Source organism: Rattus norvegicus, chromosome 11, assembly GCF_021556685.1.
Source record: "Rattus norvegicus strain SHRSP/BbbUtx chromosome 11, alternate assembly SHRSP_T2T, whole genome shotgun sequence".
In the NCBI taxonomy this organism is placed as follows: Eukaryota; Metazoa; Chordata; class Mammalia; order Rodentia; family Muridae; genus Rattus; species Rattus norvegicus.
In genome coordinates this window covers 57,117,822-57,136,439 of record NC_141544.1, presented here as the reverse complement: position 1 = coordinate 57,136,439, position 18,618 = coordinate 57,117,822, and the positions used below count along the sequence as shown (strand labels likewise).

The window sequence follows — 18,618 nt, the reverse complement described above, 5'->3', positions numbered from 1 at the left end:
GTCACAGTGTTTTATCACAACAATACAGATGCAACTAATACAATATGTACTCACATTCACAAGAACTCTATCTCAGGTTGTGCTCCCTCTTAGAAGGTGCAAGATGGGAAAGAACATTTCATGGGGAGTCGGGTCTCTTTTTCTACCCTTACCAGATGAGACAGTTGACTCCTATTATGTAACATTCCCGTAGAGACATGAGCAAACACTTTATTTACCCCAGATAAAGACACCAAAGACAGGTCAAAGAAAGGCTCTCATCCACATCTAGCTTAGGAAACTTAGCATTCACAGGAGCACAGACAACTCAAAGACAGATGCAATGATGAAAATCCCACCCCAGAATGAGTGACAATTCATTTCAGCTCAATTCTTATAACTCTCTACATGACTTGGAGGCAAGTAGTTTCACCAGGTCAGAGAAGTCTCTTCTACCCAGCAACTACTAGCAATAAAAAAAACCTTGGGGAGGGGGTCTTGTATATGTTGTAATTTTCACAAACTTCCTATGTCTTGTGAGTTTCATTTATTTTCTGAGTCTTAATGAATCTTCCTTAATGAATGTTTCAATTTGGAGGAAATGACTACACAATGTTCCTACTTTGAGGTGTCTCAGAGCTTCTATTCTGTTCGATTCTCTAGATTTTCCAAATAACAATGGAGAGAGAACCAAATTTACTCATTTTTCTCATCAGTCTGGTAACTGAATATAGCTTAATTCAGACAGACTCACAATTCCAGGCTGTTTTCTGAATTTCTAAACAAATGGCAGGACAGAGTTCAGAGAACACTCTGAACTTTTTGACAATTAGGCATTTGGGCCTAATCAGAACATGATGCTTTAGTGGCCAGACTGTATAAAGATATGCACAATTTTCCTTTCCTTAGAGGAGTCTTCCTCTGCAGCTAGGCTACCCTGAAACTATCTACCCCGGGCCAATCTCAAACTCGTAGCCTTTCTTCTGCCTCAGCCTCTTGTGCGCTTCAATTGTCATCAGACCTACCTGAAGAAAGGTTTCCTGTATAAATCATCTCATTCTTCTTGCAATCCACCTTTCTAAGTAAAAGATAAGAAAAGTAATCACTGTAAAAGGGTAAAGTGGTAGACTTTGAATGAAGCATACTGATTTTTGTCTTAATAAAATCACTCTGTCCTAATTAACTCAGTAATAAAAATATCATAGAGCTGGTTTGAAGAACCATTCAAACACTTAGCCTGTCCCAAACTATATATAGTTCAGGGAACTTCTATGAAATTAAAAGGGCTATTCTGAACTGATTTTGTGATGGAAGATTTTTTAATATCCCAGAACTTGGGGAGCTGCAGATGTCTTCCCTAAAGAAGACATGATGTGCTTTTCACAACAGCTCTCGAATACCAGGAGAAGAGGTTGTGACATAAACTAACAGCAGAACCTAGGATCACACCTTATACTGCTGTGGATGCAGCAGCAGGGCTGGGTGGCCTGCCTTCACTCCCCCACTCAAGAATCTAATGTCTAAGATTAATTATTACAGTTAATGGGATTTTTTCAGCAGTCTAAATACGCAACTCTTGCATTTCAAATGAAATCAATACTGTACGTTGATTTCATCCTGTTATCTGGGGTTCTATTGATAATAAAGATATAAACATCTTGTCCAAGGGATTGAACCATACTTAAGTATACTGATGACTAACTATAGAAAAGACTGATCACAAAAGAATGGTTATTTGCTGGCCTCTGAGAACTCACATAATAAAAGAGTTCCTGCAGTAATGTAATTTTTCCTTAATTATCAGACTAACTTAAATTTTTATATGACCCAGTGTGGTTTGCATAGTGTATTCATCAGCTGTGCATCGTGTGATAAAATACCTGAGATAGCCATCTTAAAACGAAGAAATAATTCCTTAGGACTCATGGCTTTAGGACTTTCAGTTCACTGCTGGTTCAATCTGCTGTCTTAGAACCTGTGATGAGGCAGAACATCATTGCAGACAGCATAGTTTAGAATAAATCTGCTCACCTATCATGGGTGCCAGAAAGCAGATGGATGGATGGATGGATGGATGGATGGATGGATGGATGGATGGACAGATGGACAGATGATAGATAGATAGATAGATAGATAGATAGATAGATAGATAGACAGACAGACAGATAGATGAGAGAGAAGGGGAGCAGTACTGCAGTAAGTGCTTCAGAGGTGTGGTCTCAATGAGATCTCCTGAAAGTTTTGCTGCCTCCTCATAGCACCACAAGATGGCAGCCCAGCTTTTAACATGTAGTCTGTTACATGGGGCCATTTAAATTAGAACATGCTGTAAAAAATGATTTTCTTTTGGTAGCCTAGAAATTGGGTATTTGCCATGTTAAGAATACCTTTAATAGTAGTATTCAATAAAACTTTGAGGTGTTACATCTCTAATGATCCCACCCAATAAACAGCTAACTTGACATGTCATGATTTGTTGCTTAAGGAATTAAGCATATCTTTTGTGACTAGACTTGAAGAGGGCTCTTGGAAACATGAGTTGGATTTCCTCATGACTTTGTCTATATACCTGTCAAACTTGATAATCTTTCTTGATATCCTTTCCTGATAATAAATATTAGTTATGGGCCCTTTCAGTCCTTTCAACAAATCACCAAACCTAGGATGGTCTTGGAGACCCTGGATAAGGAAGCAAAGTAAATTATTTTAATCTTTGACTTCTGAATTATTTGAATAATAAAAAAAGCACTATAAGGAGGAAGAGTGGATATCCATCTGTAGAAGAATGGAATTAACTGCATATCTCTAACTTTATGCAAAAATAAATTCAAAATTAATTGAACATAAAGCCTGAAATTCAGAAACTGCTGTAGACATAGAGAATTCACTTCAAAGTATAGGTTTAGGGATAGGCAAGAGTTTTAAGAACAGAACTCCAGTAGTACAGGAAGTGGCCCAAGAATTAACAATAGGACTTCATGAAATTAAACACTTTCTGCCCAGCAAACAATCAACAAAGTAAGCAGACTGCCTATAGAATGGGAGATACTTCAAACAAGGGATTAATACCTACAATATAACTAAAATATATTAAACCTCCACTAAAACAAAACAAAGCAAGCCAATAAGCAAAAGACATGTTCAATATCATTAGCCACCAGGGAAATCCAGTTAAAAGCAATGAGATTCTAGATCGCCTGTGTCAGAATAGCTACCATAAAGAAAAGACACAACATCCAGTGCTGGTGGGAATATGGGGAAGGAGGAGCTCTTATTCACTGTTGGCAAAAGTGTAAACAAATATAGCCATTATGGATGAATGACATATTCATAATATGAATAGTTCTGGAAAAAATATAGAACCAGTTATCCATCCATTCCATGTTTGGATAGATCGAAAGGACTCTATAGTCTGCCACAAAGACATTTGTACATTCATGTTTATTGCTGCATAACTTAAAATAGTTAGGAAATGGTAACAGCCTAGATCTCCATAACAGATGAATGGTTAGTGAAAATGTGGTACATAGACACACAACATCACTTTACTCACTGTAAAAACCAATGAAATCATGAAAATTTCAGAAATGGATAGATCTAGAAAGTATATTATAATTGTCTCTCATATGTGGTTCATAGCTTAAAATGTCTCCATGTACTAGTGAGAGGTCAGTGCCGGTGTAGCTTATGAAGCCAGTAAGGAGGCTACTAGAGGAGGGATACAGTTGTTGAGGAAAGGTGAGGGGGTGGGCAACAAGACATGTAAAGTTAAAAAAAAGAAAAAGAGGCTGTGGAAGATTATAAGGGAGATAAACACAGGCATGAAAAGATGGAGAATAACATAAATACATAGAAATTTTACTTGAAATGTCCTAATGTAACTTAATGTTTTAATTTTAAAACTTGTAAGTAAAAACTGAAATTTATTTAGAAGGAAACACAAAATAAATAAAGGCAGGTAAAAATATCCACAAACTATACATTCAGCAAAGGAACAGTATCTGGAATCTATACATTTCACATTTCAACATTAAAAGAGCAAACAATTTTATTATAAAATAAGCCAAAATCATGAAAGACAATCACCTTACTGAGAAAAATAAATAAATGAAAAATAAGTTTATGAAAAGATTTTCAACATTAGCTATTAAATAAAGGTGAATTAAGAGCATTAAGTGGGCTGAGGAGATGGCTAGTCTTTAGAGTGATTGGTACACAAGTGTAAGAATCCGAGTTTGAATTCTTGGTTCCCATGTGTCAATACAAAGCTAGGAATGGATAGTTCTAACCCCAGTGCCTCAGGAGCAGACAGGAGGATCCCCGTGGGTTACTAGATGGCCAATCTAGCAGAACAGAAGAGCTTTAGGCTCAGTGAGAGAAGCCATATCAAAAAACAAGGTGGAGAACTTTCATCGGAATTATGCCCAAACTTGACCTCTGTCTTCCACACACCATGCCTGCCGATCTGAATTTGAAGCCTGGACCTACATGGTAGAGAGAACTAACTCCTGCAAGTTGTCCTCTGACCTCCCTATGTGTGCCATGACTTGAATGTCCATACACATACATGTGTGCATAGGCAAACAACACAGAAATGTAAATAATTTTTCCAAAAATAAAATTGAAGTACAATCAGCATTTTTACATTTCCCAAAGATAACAAAATCTTATGAACTAAGTCAATAGGGATGAGAAGATCTTATAAAGCTCTGAGTGGGCCGGAAGGTGGCAAATGAGTGTCTGAATTATACATGAGTTATCAGTCATGGTGAAAGAGGGGGAAGTAGAGTTACTATACATGGCTCCTTGCCGATAAATGCAGAGGCTGCTTCTGACAGCAGAATGAGCAAGCCAGTTGATGGAATCATGACATGACATTCCCCTGTCAAGAAAAGTAGTACCACCTACTCAACTGAAGACTTGATGGAAGTTTAATAAAGCAGAAACCATCAGGATCAAGAGACAATTATCATCAGGAGGGCTCAGAAAAAAAAATGGGGATTCCACATAAGTAGAATACAAAACAATGCGATAAATAATATCCCACAGGAACCAGCCAGAGTGAAGGTGAGGGGCAGGGTTCACAGCACACTAGAGTTTGGAACTAGCAGTGATGGTGGTGGTGGTGGTGGTGGTTGTGAAGGAAGAGGGCTGTTTGGGGTACAGCCACAGCAACTGTGCTGATTCCTAGCCGATAACAGTATCAGTGGTATTCAGCAATCCTGGTGCTGGACTGGCAAGGATCGTAGATAAGCTGGAGCAGCCAGGAACTTGTTCATTAAATATCTTAACAGCTCTTTATCCTGCATTAACTGTTTCAGGCATTATATTAGGTGGATAAACCAACAAGTACCCATCATATGTCTAACTTACTAACAGGTTCAGGAGAACTAAGATTACTATACCATGATTCCTACTCTTCAAGGAATCAAAATCAACTTGAGTAGCAGATATGAGAACCAATAACTGTAGCAATTTGGTAATAATTGGGGAAGAAACAGAAACTAGTGTGTGATAGCATTTTGCTGGTGCTATAAAAGATCCCAAGACCCATATAGCCAAAAGAAGGGACTCACAAAGATTCCTAACATGATCTGTGGAATGGGTGCACACATACGAATACATATACAAAATTAATGAAGGGAAAAAAATCTTTCAAGTGTGTCTTAGTTTTAATGGTTTATTCAAACTGGGAGCCTCTAATCCTCCACGATATCACAGAAAAATGTGAAGTTACAAGGGGGAGAATCCTTTTGTTGTTATTCTGAAAACTCCAAGATTATTCAGAGAGCAAGAGATTCCTCTTTTGAAGTCCTGGGATGGGAACAGTGCCTAGAGCAACCTATTTGATCAATTCAAGTACGCAACCATTTTGAGTTTGTTGCTAGTGCAAACATTTCACTGGTGAGAGCCAACACGATACAAGAGAAAAGGCCCCGAAGTTTCAAGCTGGAACAATTTATTTTAATCAGTCCATGCTGGCACAGCTTGACCTTTGCATTTTCATGTAGTGTTGTTATGGTGAGCAAGCACCTTGTGGTACTTAAAAGCCAAATGGCCATTTATGTTTTTGTTTGTTTGTTTTTGACAAAAGGATGTTCAAACCTGAAATGAAGGGCCGCAGCCTGGAACATTTAATTATTCATGCCTTGTCTTTTCTTCTTGTGAAGTTCCAAACACCCAGCAGAGTAATTTTAATGCTTTGAGACCTGGCCCAGTGTTTGTGAAGGTTTAAGAAAGTTACTTCAAATAAGTGAGCAAACTAAAGTGTCATGAAAGGCTATGTGCTCCAGGGAAGGCTATATGGGCTGAATGTCAGCTGGAATCCATTTCTAGATTTGTAAAGATGACTGCAGTTATCCACGGTCCTCCAAGACAGCCCTTACTTGGAAAGCCTTCTAACACACAATATTGCCTTTCTAATTATTGGAGCTGGAGCACACAGGCATCCTCAAGTCACTTCGATGAGTCAACCTAGCTTTCCCAGTTTCAATCTAGTCTTTGCTCCAGTAACTATAAACTCGTCCAAACTAATCTGGATGTTTCAGAGATACAACACAATGATCTCACCTTTTTCCTCCTACAGTTTTAGTCTTTAACTGGCACCAACATAGCCACACCCTCTCCCCAAACCTACCAATCAAGTGGGAGGCCCACCATTCCTACTGGCCAATTATCCTCACAGTGCTTCTGCAATCCCGCCTACTCACAAAGCTACTGGGAGCTGTCCCTCTGCACTCGCTGTATACAACAACCCCGTCCACGCTGCACTGGCAACAGTGCCACCGGCCCTTCCATCCTGGAGAAGAGGTCTACTATCACGCAAGGCCCAAGACCTCCCAAGAGATTCTAAGCAACTGCCTGCTAAAGGAAAGGGGAAAGCAACCCGAAACGCCAGACGCACACCCATCCTTCTGACCCCGGAAGTGGTTCTCCCCTGTTCACTCGATAGGGGCGGGCACAACCGCAGGTCTAGCCCGGCATGCTCCGGGCTTCCGGTGACCTCTGGCCCTTTTCTGTCGTCCGCTCCTGCTGCTTAGCGTGCTCGCTCGCGCGTTGCTTTCCTCCACGCTCCCGGCTTCCTCTCCACGCTGCCCGGTGACCGTGGCGCCCGCGACCGGCGCGGCGGCGGCGGAGGACAGTCGTCATGGCCGCCTCTAAGCCCGTAGAGGCGGCGATGGCGGCGGCTGCTGCGCCCGCTTCTGGAAATGGAGTGGGCAGTAGCGGTGGGACTGCGGCCCCCGGCTCGGGCGCGGGGACCCTGCCGCGATGGCACGTGGCGCTGGCCATCGGGGCGCCCCTGTTGCTGGGTGCTGGGGCCATGTACCTGTGGAGCCGAAGACGGAGGCGCCGGGAAGCCGGAGGCCGGGGCGACGCCAGCGGCCTGAAGCGCAACAGCGAACGAAAGACCCCAGAGGGCAGGGCCAGTCCGGCCCTGGGCAGTGGCCCCGACGGTTCTGGTGACTCCCTGGAAATGGTGAGAAGCCGCCCGGGCCGTAGAGGTGAAAAGGAGCGGATGCAGCTTTTCCTTGACCCGTTGTGCGGGTGGGGGCCCTCCCACCGGTCGGAAACTGCCGAGTGGCCGCATATGACTTTAAAGTCGTTCTGGTTGCCTTTATAGGGAATGGAATAGCAGCTCCAGGCTGGCTAGCATAGAGACGTTCTTTGACGATTTCCTTTGGGATCCAACAGAATACTTTGCTTTTCTTCTCAGTGACACAGCATTTATTCCTAGTGGTGTAGGTAAGGGAAACATGCACAAATAGAATAATTCCATTAAGCGAAGAAAGGCAAATTTCACGGAACGATTGGAGTTGTGATGTGAGTTGTTACTGTGATTCCCAAAACCAAAACTTTACTAAGAACCGTTTAATAACTAACAACCCATTCTTCTTTTGGAGTTACTTCTCTCCTGGTTTTGTGTGTGTGTGGGGGGGTGGGTGGGTAACAACTATAGTTACAAAATTGAAAATAAAGTATCATTAAGTAGCTTTGTATATAGGGAATAAGCCAGTTTCTAAGGAACTGCGCCCCCGCCCCGCCCGTGCAGCACATCTTAAAATGCTCTATTTCATCTGGACATATACACGTGTCCAAGCTTGATAGTGCCTCATAAAGAGTCTCTGGTATTAGAACAAGCATTGGAGTGACGAACTGCTTTATCAGATCTGGTGGTCAGACTATTAAATCTTTTTGACAAGTTTGACAGCTGTCGGGAGAATTGGCATGGTCTGAGATTGAGTGAGATAAGGGACATTGTCTGGGTCTGGAGTTCTGTGGTGGTATTACCAGAATAAATCGAGTTCAGAGAAACCAGTGGGTAAATAACTCCCAGGTATATGCACATACATTCTTTATTCTTTATACACATGCATCCTGTATGCACTTACGTTTATGAGAAAAAGTGTACAGTTAAATGAATGACAGATTTTCCATCCCATCCAGCTTGAAGACACATTGTTCTTTTACTAAGTTGCTTCAGAAGTTCTGATATATGACTATAGGGATACTGCTTACTGTGTGTGAGTCACTATGCTAGCCAGCAAAAAAGCTGCTTGTTCTCTCCTCTGAGGAAATTAAACGGCCAATTTCTAACCAGAATTTACAGTGTTGGAAGGAACCATGATCTTTGAGATGCCATTCTAGATTGTCCTGTCCAGCATTTTGTTTTGGTAAGCTCAGTTTATGTCATTGTCATCCTACTAGGCTAAGAGGATTAAAATATTAGCTCCCTTCTGTTTCATCCAGCGCTAAAATGTTAAAGCAAAGTTTTTAGGATGAAAGCCTAGCACTGGCCGCTTCAGCAAACTGATGAGCTACCAAACTCCAAGAAGCCCTTTACAGAGATAAATAATGGTAAAATGCAAAGATTTGTTTAGTGTTGCCACACTGGAAAGAGGGGCAATTAGTTGGTTCCAGTAACTTCCAAATTTTTAGGTTACTCATCAGAACTTTAAGGTTTAAATAAGGGGAGGATCAGGGCAAGAGGTATGGGAAATTAAGCAGCTCTGGTCAAGAAATGGTGTGGCAGTTCTGATCCTGCAAGAGGGATGGTGGGAGGGCTGAATGAAGGGGATTGGTCTGGTTCATACAAGACTACTAAGGGGATTGGTCTGGTTCGTACAAGACCACTAAGTGTGTCCCAGGGTGTGGAGACTCAGCTCAACCTCCAGGGTAATTACCCTAGTCTGAGGGGTGCTCTCTGGAATCCAAGTTAAGGACAATGGCTTAATCTCTGCGTTTAGTTGAGCTGAAGGTGACACAATGCAGAGATGTTAAGCTCTTGTCCTATTTTCAGTCATCAATGGGCCAAAATAAGATTTTTAAGGGCATTTTTTGGTTCTTTTTTTTTTTTTTTTCCCCCGGACCTGGGGACTGAACCCAGGGCCTTGCGCTTCCTAGGCAAGCGCTTTACCACTGAGCTAAATCCCCAACCCCTTTAAGGGCATTTTTAGCAAAGCAACTTGTAAGTGCCTCTTAAGAAATGGTGCAGTTATGCGTGCCCGCGTAGGTGGGTGTCACGAGCCTTCTTCGACTCAGTTACTGTCTTGTATCACTTCCATATATATGAGATTTTGTACATGTGGAAATTTCATATCTAAAGTTTCTATTTCATTTTAATCTGGAATAGTAGAAAAGTGAACATTACACAAAAGTTTTTAGTTCTATAGAATTCATTAAGACTAACGGGAGCTGGCTTAACAGTTAGAGTGCATACTGCTCTTGCAGAGAACACGAGTTTGATTCCCAGGACCCTTGTCTGATAGCTCACACTTGTAATTCCAGCTCCAGGAGGATCCAGTACCTGCAGTGTTCAAGGACACCCTCACTTGGTTGCACATAAGCACAAGCGTGCGTTCACACATACAGAACGGAGATAAATAAAGAAGAGTAGTTTTACAAATGAGTCTTTTAGCATTACATTGCAGTTTCAGCCACATCCCTTACCTCAGGCATTCTTATACTATGCTTAGTAAATCCTCTTGTCAGAACTGCAGCATTGTCTGCAGCAGTGCTAATGATTTCCATATTTGTAAGTGGCGTGTGGTTTCTATAAAGAATAATTTTGCTTGGCCTGACTTCTGTCAAATTCTCTGAGTACTTGAACTGCTTTAAAAAGATTATTATTTGTTCCAAACTAAAACTGAGCAAAACACTTGCATATACCATTTTCTTACCTCACTCACCATGTAGAATTTAGGAATGTGTTCCTGAAATCTTGCTTGGAATTACTAAATTATTGTTTAGCAAAGCAACATTAAAAATCTTCATATTTTCTAATGGAAATGTATATTCTTAACTGTTGGTAAACAATAAATATTGAGAATGTTTGACTTTTAAAAATGAATTTCCTTAGCATCATTAAGAGTGTCTATTGACGCTCATCCTAATATGTATTACCTGTAGTTGGAGGAATTGCTCTGCCTTAGCGTTTGTTCCAGCTGAAGGAAAACCAGGGTTTCTGGGTGCTGTGTTAATTCTCCAGCTGAGCAAAACCTACATCTTTAACAGAATTAAGGAATCACCAGGTATCTTTTCAGGGTTCAGTGTTAGCCAACTGAATAGAAAACCTGTTTAGTTTTGTTTTTGGGCTTAACGTTTGCCCGAATATAAAATGAAGTAGTGATAGATGTTCCCTGCGTGAGGTGGGCCACATCCAGTTATCAGTTGTTTGAGGCAGTAAAAGCTTGGAAGATCAGCAAAGCTGTTCCTGTTGGTTTTGAGTAATGAAAATTTCAAGATATCATTCAAAATATTTGACAGTTGAAAGTTTCTGAGTGAGGTAAAGTATTAAACCATGTTCCATTTAAGTAGTTGTAGAATTTACCAGTGTTCTGTCTTACTTTAGTAGGTTTTTCAAATTTTAATTACAGATTTTCAAAATTGGGAGATCTTCCATGATACTTCTCACTCCAAATTTGAGCTACCACAAAGGATTAGCCAATACACACTAAGCCTAGTATTCTAGGCCTAGGTTGTACTAATAAATATGCACTAGTTTAAGAGCAGTATCAATTTCATAACTTTATTAATTTCATTGTAACTTTTTATTCTGTTAAATTTTAAGTTCAGTGGTAAGGAGAAAGTAGCTGTTGTTAGTCTTTTGTTTTTATTTAAGTGATTGTACATATGGTTATGTGCACCTGAGTGAAAATGCCCCTGGAGACCGGAGGGATCAGATTCTCCTGGAGCTGGGGTTAGAGGCGTTTGTGAGCAGACCAGCATGGGTGCTGGAACAGAACTCAGGTTGGTCCAAGAGCAGTCAGTGTGTGGTATTGTGGAGTGGTCTCTACCACCACCCTGCACCCTCTTGTTAAGCAGTGTCTCACTGTCTAGCACTGGCTGGCCTAGACACCGAAGTACTGGGATTAAAGACATACATGGCCAGACCTAGCTTTAGTAATTAAAAAAAAAGTATCAAGGATTACTGGTGACCCTCTTATTATAAATACTTTTCTTAACCTTAGTAATATTTTATATTGCCCTTTTAATAACTTTTTCTCTTCCTAAAACACATTTTACTGATTTTATTTGCTTTTCAATATCACCAATTGTTAGTATTTTTCCCAGTCTCTTCTGCTTTTTTCCTTTTAATGACCTTCATGGTTCTGTTGTAAGAATTCTTACATACTCTACTACTTCCATGGATGTTAGCCAGACTTCTCACGAGGTCTAACTTAAAAGGAATCTTCATTTGTCTCACAAGTATTTTAGTCTCCTCCTTTTCCTAATCACACCTCCTCTTAAATGATGTGTCTCATCAGATGTCCCCAGCAGAGCCTTGGGTGTCATCACTCTCTCTCTCTTTACCACTCTTATGATCTCTATATCTAATCAGTAAATAGAAGCAGAATATTCTCCACCATATCTTAACCAGCTAACTGATCCACTCCCACTGCTGTCACTCCTCACCTGAATGGCTGCTGTCTCTTTATATTTACTTTTTAAAGCAGTCAGCTCTGTCCAGGTCTCCGTCCATCTTTGGATTCAGCACATGGTGAATCAAAGATACTGGGGGTCAGAGGATTGAACAACTATTGAACATGGACACTTTTACCACTCCCAGATCACACAGTAATGATTTACATAGCACTCACATCTTACTAGGTAATGAGTAATTTAGAGATGGTTGAAAGTACACAGGAAAGGGCTGGACATAGTAGCTTAGTTGGTAGAGTGCTTGGTTAGCTTAAGCTTGCACAAATCCCTTCGTTTGATTCCCAGTGCTGCATAAAACCAGGTGTGGCATGTGCTTACAGTCCTAGCTTGAGGTAGAAGGAGGAGGAGCATCCTGTACTACATAGGGAACAGTACATATAAAGTCATAGCTGCTTGGGAAATGACTTGAGTCCACAAGTTTGAAACTAATCTGGCCAGGAGACCAGAAGAGCATGACTTGCTGAAACAAAACAGTTATGCTAGCAGATGCACCCAAGTACTAGGCAAATAGTGCATAGGGGATTTGAATATCCACAGATTTTGTTGTGGGATGAAGTTCTAGAACTAATCCTCTGGCTACTGAAGAACAACTGTAGTCTTCTACCTCATTGTCCCTATTAGATTAGATCCCAGGAGTCCCATGCTTAAAATGATAAATCTCCTTAGTGCAGATAAAGTTCCTTTTATCTTGAATGATGTTTCTCAATGGAGTTAATTCTCTGTAACCTTTCTACTCTATCCTCATGCCTGAGTAGTGGAATTACAGGAATATGTTACCACACTCAGCAGCCATTTGCTGTTGATTCTGGTCTGGTCATTGGATGGTCTGTGGGCATTTCCTCTCACACAGTCTCATAAAAGACAACAGTGAAGTCACCTTACCTTTGCTGAAATCCTGCTCTGTGTAATTCCGTAATTCCCCGGGTTATATACAACACTTTTAGAGTACTAGAGTTTCTTTTTTTTTTTTTTTTTTTAAGATTTATTTATTTTTTATGTATGTGAGTACACTGTCGATGTCTTCAGACACACCAGAAGAGGGCATCAGATCTCACTTCAGATGGTTGTGAGCCACCATGTGGTTGCTGGGATTTGAACTCAGGACCTCAGGAAGAGCAGTCAGTGCTCTTAACCACTGAGCCATCTCTCCAGCCCAGTACTAGAGTTTCTTATTCCCACCTTTATTACTCTTGTAGTCTTGAATCTGTGAAAACTGTGGTTGGCTCTATTTTCTTTTCTCAGAACTTAATGAAGTGCCTAGCATACAGCAGATATTTGAAACTAATTTCAAGTATAAGTTTATAGGCATAAATATATAATGACTGTTGACTCCTTATTTAGAATGATTCAACCTAAAATTTGTCAACTTTATGAAGTATGAAAGCAACAAACCTTCAGTAGACACTTTAGAATTTTCATCTTGTCCCAGGTGAGGTGGTATGTCCTATAGAATAATCTTCTGCAGTTATGGGCAGCAGAAGAGCACCACAGGTATAGGGTTGTGGGTAAACCACCAGCACTCTGTATTTTACTGTGATGCTAAGCTAGCTTAGGTTCACTACATGCATGTTTACTTGGGATATTTTCTTTTTATTTTTTTTTTTTGTTTTGTTTTAACATGCTCTAACATAACCATGTCAAAAGACTTGTTTAGATGCCAGTCCTTTTCTAGTGTTTTGCACATGTCTATTAATTCTTTGGGGTTGATACTTTTCCTTCCTGAAATACTTTCTTTTTTTTTTTTTTTTTTTTTTTTTCCTATTCTTTTTTTCGGAGCTGGGGATCGAACCCAGGGCCTTGCGCTTGCTAGGCAAGCGCTCTACCACTGAGCCAAATCCCCAACCCCCCTGAAATACTTTCTTGATTGTTCATTAGCCATTTGGTTTCAGAGAAGATTATAATAAGCAGCTTTCATTAACAATTACTGAAACTTTACTAAACCTTTTATTGCAAACTGTAACTTGTTTTTTAGAGGACCGCCTCTTCGAGACATGATGGGCAATTTTTGCTCTTGACAAATTCTAACGAATAGTAATGTTTGTTGAAGAGAGGAAAGACATGCTTGGTGCTTTTCCTCATTTCCTAAACGTATAGTCTGAGATACTTATTTTGATTGTTTCACCCCATAGGTTTGGATTTATGTGCATATTACTATTCCTTGAAATGATAATTTTCTTGCCAGCTGTGTGGTCTGATCTATAGATTGGGATTTCAGTATTTGATTAGTCATAATTCATTGGAAAGTGGTCATTTACTTGTTTTCTATGCTGATATGTAGCATGTTCCTTTAGGAAGAGCTACTTTGTTGTTTTTTGTATAGTTGTGTCTGAATCTCTGTGTCTACAAAGAATTGGTGCCATAGGTGCCAAATCTATGATGCTTGAGAACCTTATATGTGTGTATGTAAATTATAGTTTTGAATAAAGTGTACATCATACATGATCACAAGCTGAAGAACACATGTTAGATGTTAGCTTATTAATTATTTTGGAATAATAAAAATAAAGAGTGTATATGTATAGTATAGATTCAAGGTCTGATTCAGATCTGTTTTAGGCCTAATCACAGTATTTGTCAGCAGCAGTTAAGTTTTTGTTGTTGTTTTTCTCCCTTGATTATTTTTATTCCATAGTTCAAATTCATGGACACAGAAAGCCAAATGTGTGGTGGTAAGTTTAGGGCTTGGGGAATATCTGGCTCAGAGAGTAATATGCTTACAGATCAATATGAGTTTAGGTCCCTAGTGCCACGTAAAATGCATTGTAGACCCTAGCATCGAGGAAAGAGATGCATGCTTCTAGTGGTTCACTGGCCAACTAATGTAGGCAAAATTGATATCAGGTCTAGTGAGAGACACTGTCTCAAAAAATATGGTAGAAAAGCAACTGAGGGAGATGTCCCAACATTACCCTCTGATTACCACACACAAACCCAGGGAACTAAATTGTGCTTTCCCAGCAAAGAGGAAAATATCTGGTTGTGCTGGTGATCCCATTTGTATGGAGTAAATGTATAGTGAGCATTGTACCTTAATCTTTCCTTTGTTGGTGTCCAGAGTGTAAGCATTGAGCTTTTTGTTGTTTGGTTGGTTTGGCTGTGTACAGGCAGGTAGATGGGTATGACAAAGGTTGTTCTGTTGATAAAGATTCTTAATTGTCCTAAAGCATCCTCCATAAATTCAAGCTAAAAAATATATATAAATAGTAATAATATGTAAAGCTTTTAGGGTGTAGCTCTTAAAAACATTCCCTCAGCAATTTTGACAGTAATTGGTTGATAACTTGCTTCATGCATCATTTCTATGATATCCTCACTGGATCCAGACATTTGTTGTATTGATTTATCAGAATCACATTGGCAGAACTGCTGCTGATTAGTCATTATCAGGAGAAAAACTTATTCAAATTTGGGGTAGAAAATGCTAAATTTTATAATTTTAAGCAATTGATAGTATAATATAATGGGCAGAAAGGAACATCTTTTAATTACTTGTGTTCTTTCCAGTATTCACAGAGCTTAAATGTATGTCCATGTACTGCCTTCCTTGAAGAAAAGAATGCGTATGACTTAGTCTCTTCAAATCTGAGTTCCTCAGAGAGACTAAGGGGCTTTCAGCTTTGTTTTCAAGGTGACCAAGCTGGCCACCATTCTACTGGTAGCAAGTGGTGTTAGACAAGCTTCCCTAGTGGCACTACCAGTGGTAGCATATGGTGAGATTAATGTTTGTGTATGTACATGGATGTAAAAGTTAGAGGTCATCTTTGGGTTTCATTTCTCAGAAGCCAGTCTACCTTGTTTGTTTTGTTGAGACAGTCTACCTTGTTTGTTTCTCTTACTGGGACCTGGGCCTCTGATTAGACTAAGCTGACTGGCCAACCAGGAAGCCCTGGTCCTCTGTCCCTGGCTCCCTGTTCTGGGGTTGCACATGTGCAGCATGCCCAGCTGTGTGCAAGATCAAACTTAGTTCACTGTGCTCATACAGCATGCCCTCTGTGCACTGAGCCACCAAGGTTAATGCTCTTTAAACCTGCTGGACTTGCATGTATGCAGAGTGTAGTAAAACTAATTGTAATAAAGGTCTCAGAACTAATAACTTTTCATAGAATCTAACCATGAAATCTATAGCCTCCAAAAAGACTACCAAAGTCAAGTTGCTTCCGATATTGTTAAATGAGTTTGTGATTTCTTTTAAGAACTTTGTTAGCTTCTGAATAGACTAATAGACTACATGAAAAGATTGAACTAGCTTCTCGTGATCCCAATATGTTTGAGGTCATCTTGTCTTCATTTTTCGTTTGTGAACATATACTTTCAGAATTGGTTTTGAGGTGGTATTTTTTCTAACTTCTGCCTTTAATTCTAAACATATTTAGTATAACTTGGGAGGGTAGACAGTGAGGGAAATGTCTTTGAAAAGCAGTAGAAAAAATTTCTGTGTGGTAGAGTTAAAACCCCTTGTAGTAAAACAGTGATTATAATGTCCATTAAGATCTTCTCTTCCCTCTTTTAAATTAATTTTTGCTTGAAAAGCCTAGTTTTTGGGTATAGCAGAAAACTAGTTATTTGTTGATATCCAGCTTTTTGTAAAAAATTCTAATTACTATTCTTGTGGTGCTATTTTTCTCTGCATTATTATTGAAGAAAATTATGGGTCAGAAAATAATGGGAGTTGGGGTAATCAGAAGGTGAGGCAATGTCAGTGACCTTTGTGCTACTGCTAGTTGTAGTTAGGTGGCTGGCCAAGGTGGAGAGGTGGAGGAATCATAAAGGGAGAGAATTTGCCAGCTCATCACTCGTCTATATAGTTGTATTCCTTTTCAACCTGTCTTCAGAACACCATTTATTTTCAGTAGTACATTAAAGAAATTAAGTAGACTTAAGAAATTAGAATTTTTTTAAAAGGGAAATTGTTATGAAACTTAATTGAGGGGGTTGGAGAGATGGTTCAGGGGATAAGAGCAGTTGTTGCTCTTGAAAAAGGGCCTAAGTTCAATTCCCAGCACCCACACAGTGACTGATAACCACATCTTATTCCAGTTCCAAAAGATCTGATACCTTTTTTGGCCTCATGCAGTGCATAAACATATATGCATACAATTCAGCCATACACATAAAATTAAATTAAAAATGTAGCTAGTTGAGATTCAGTTTGTCGGGCTTAGCACATTTAGACTTTGCTAAGTGAAGAGTGCAGTCCTCTTTCTTGAGGGAACTCTGTGCCTTTGTCCAGATTCCTCTCCGTCCTTTTCCTTTGTCAGCCTCCTGGACTCTTGTGTTTTATTTAGATGTAAGATAGATGTAAGAAGAGTTCATTACCTGCTTATGCTAATGAAACAACTTCCTGTACTTTGGACAGTGAATGTTCTTTTTATTTACTCTGAAAATCTTTTGTTAAAATACTGAGTAACTGAAATGTGTTGATAGTTTAGCCACATTATTTTCCACATAAATAGTCCCTAATGTTTCAGGGTATTGAGCAGGCTTTTAGTGACTCAGAAACAATGAAAATTTATTGTACTAAATAAAATAATGTTTTTTAAACTTTCATTTGCTATCAAAAACAATCAAAAGTTTAATTAAGTATAAAGATCAATAATTATACTTTTGGTCAGATTGTACTTTTACCAATAGAACTATGTGATGTACCATTTGCTGCTTTTAAGAGCAGTCCTGAGATGGTGCCTTTTTTGTGTTGTACCTGCCTTTTATAATGTTTATTTTTCCTTTCTAAGATGTTTCTGTGTCATTTTGCTTTAAGTCATCTATTTAGATAACATTTAGCTTTACTTTTAAACAATTTGAAGATCTTTTGGTCAAAGCCTCAACCTCTTCACATTTATTGTTACTGGTAAGTGTAGTGGTGGTTGTTCCTGTGCCAGTCTTTTTTTCTTTCTGCTTTTATATTGGTCACTCCTCTGCTGCAGGTACGTTTGAGCAGGAAAGCTGTAGTGTATGTCTATATTGTATTTAACTTCAAACACTAGTTTATGTTGGAGGTCCTGCTTCAGAACTTTGTGATTGTTAATTATTTATCAGGACCTAATGTTGACAGTTTGTACCTGATTTGTTCTTTTTCTTTTGTAGGTAATCTGATTTTCTTTTCTACTTAAACATCTTCAGGATGTTTGCTGTAAATTTTAGTATAATGTGTTTAAAAGCACATCATTTTGTTTTATTTCTCTATTATTTCTTATCCCTCTTTAACTGTCTTCTAGGAACTTGCTGGATAGATATTGGAACTTATTTATTTTCTTCAAATATCTCACCCCTATCCTGTTTTCATTGCATTCTGGAAGTTTCCTTGGTCAAACCTTGTACTTCATTTGTTCCTCAGCTATGTTTGTTGTAGTACAGCCCCTCTTAAATTAGTTATAGTTCTTGTTTTCTTTCAAGATGTCTAATTGTGGATTGTAGGCGTTTTATAGTTCAGTGGTAGAATTTGTGCTTTGTGTATAAAGGCCCAGCAGCTTCTCCCCACCACACTTTCTTTTGCTGTTCGGTTTCTTTATCAGATAGTAGTTTTCTGTTTGAGTCGTGTGCCTCATTGTGTGTACTGGCTTTACTTCAGTGTTAGCAGTTCCTCTTTGTGTGGGCTCTTGGAAAGGACCATTCTCCCTTCAGGATGTCACAGCCCTATTGCAGTCTGACTTGTGTTTTTGGATTAAAGAGGGCATCCTAAATGCAAGCTAATTATCACTC

At 39.4% G+C, this 18,618-nt stretch overlaps 1 protein-coding gene across 2 annotated transcripts in view; it reads left to right on the top strand.

Annotated features, from left to right (window-relative positions):
- The first annotated feature begins 6,989 nt into the window (after positions 1-6,989).
- Positions 6,990-18,618, top strand: part of Tomm70 (translocase of outer mitochondrial membrane 70) — a 39,933-nt gene continuing 28,304 nt past the window's right edge. Inside the window, 1 exon segment of one of the 2 annotated variants that reach the window (NM_212519.2) lies at positions 6,990-7,456. In NM_212519.2, coding sequence (NP_997684.1) covers positions 7,127-7,456 — 330 coding nt within the window. In that variant the 5' untranslated portion in view covers positions 6,990-7,126. 2 annotated transcript variants of the gene reach the window in all.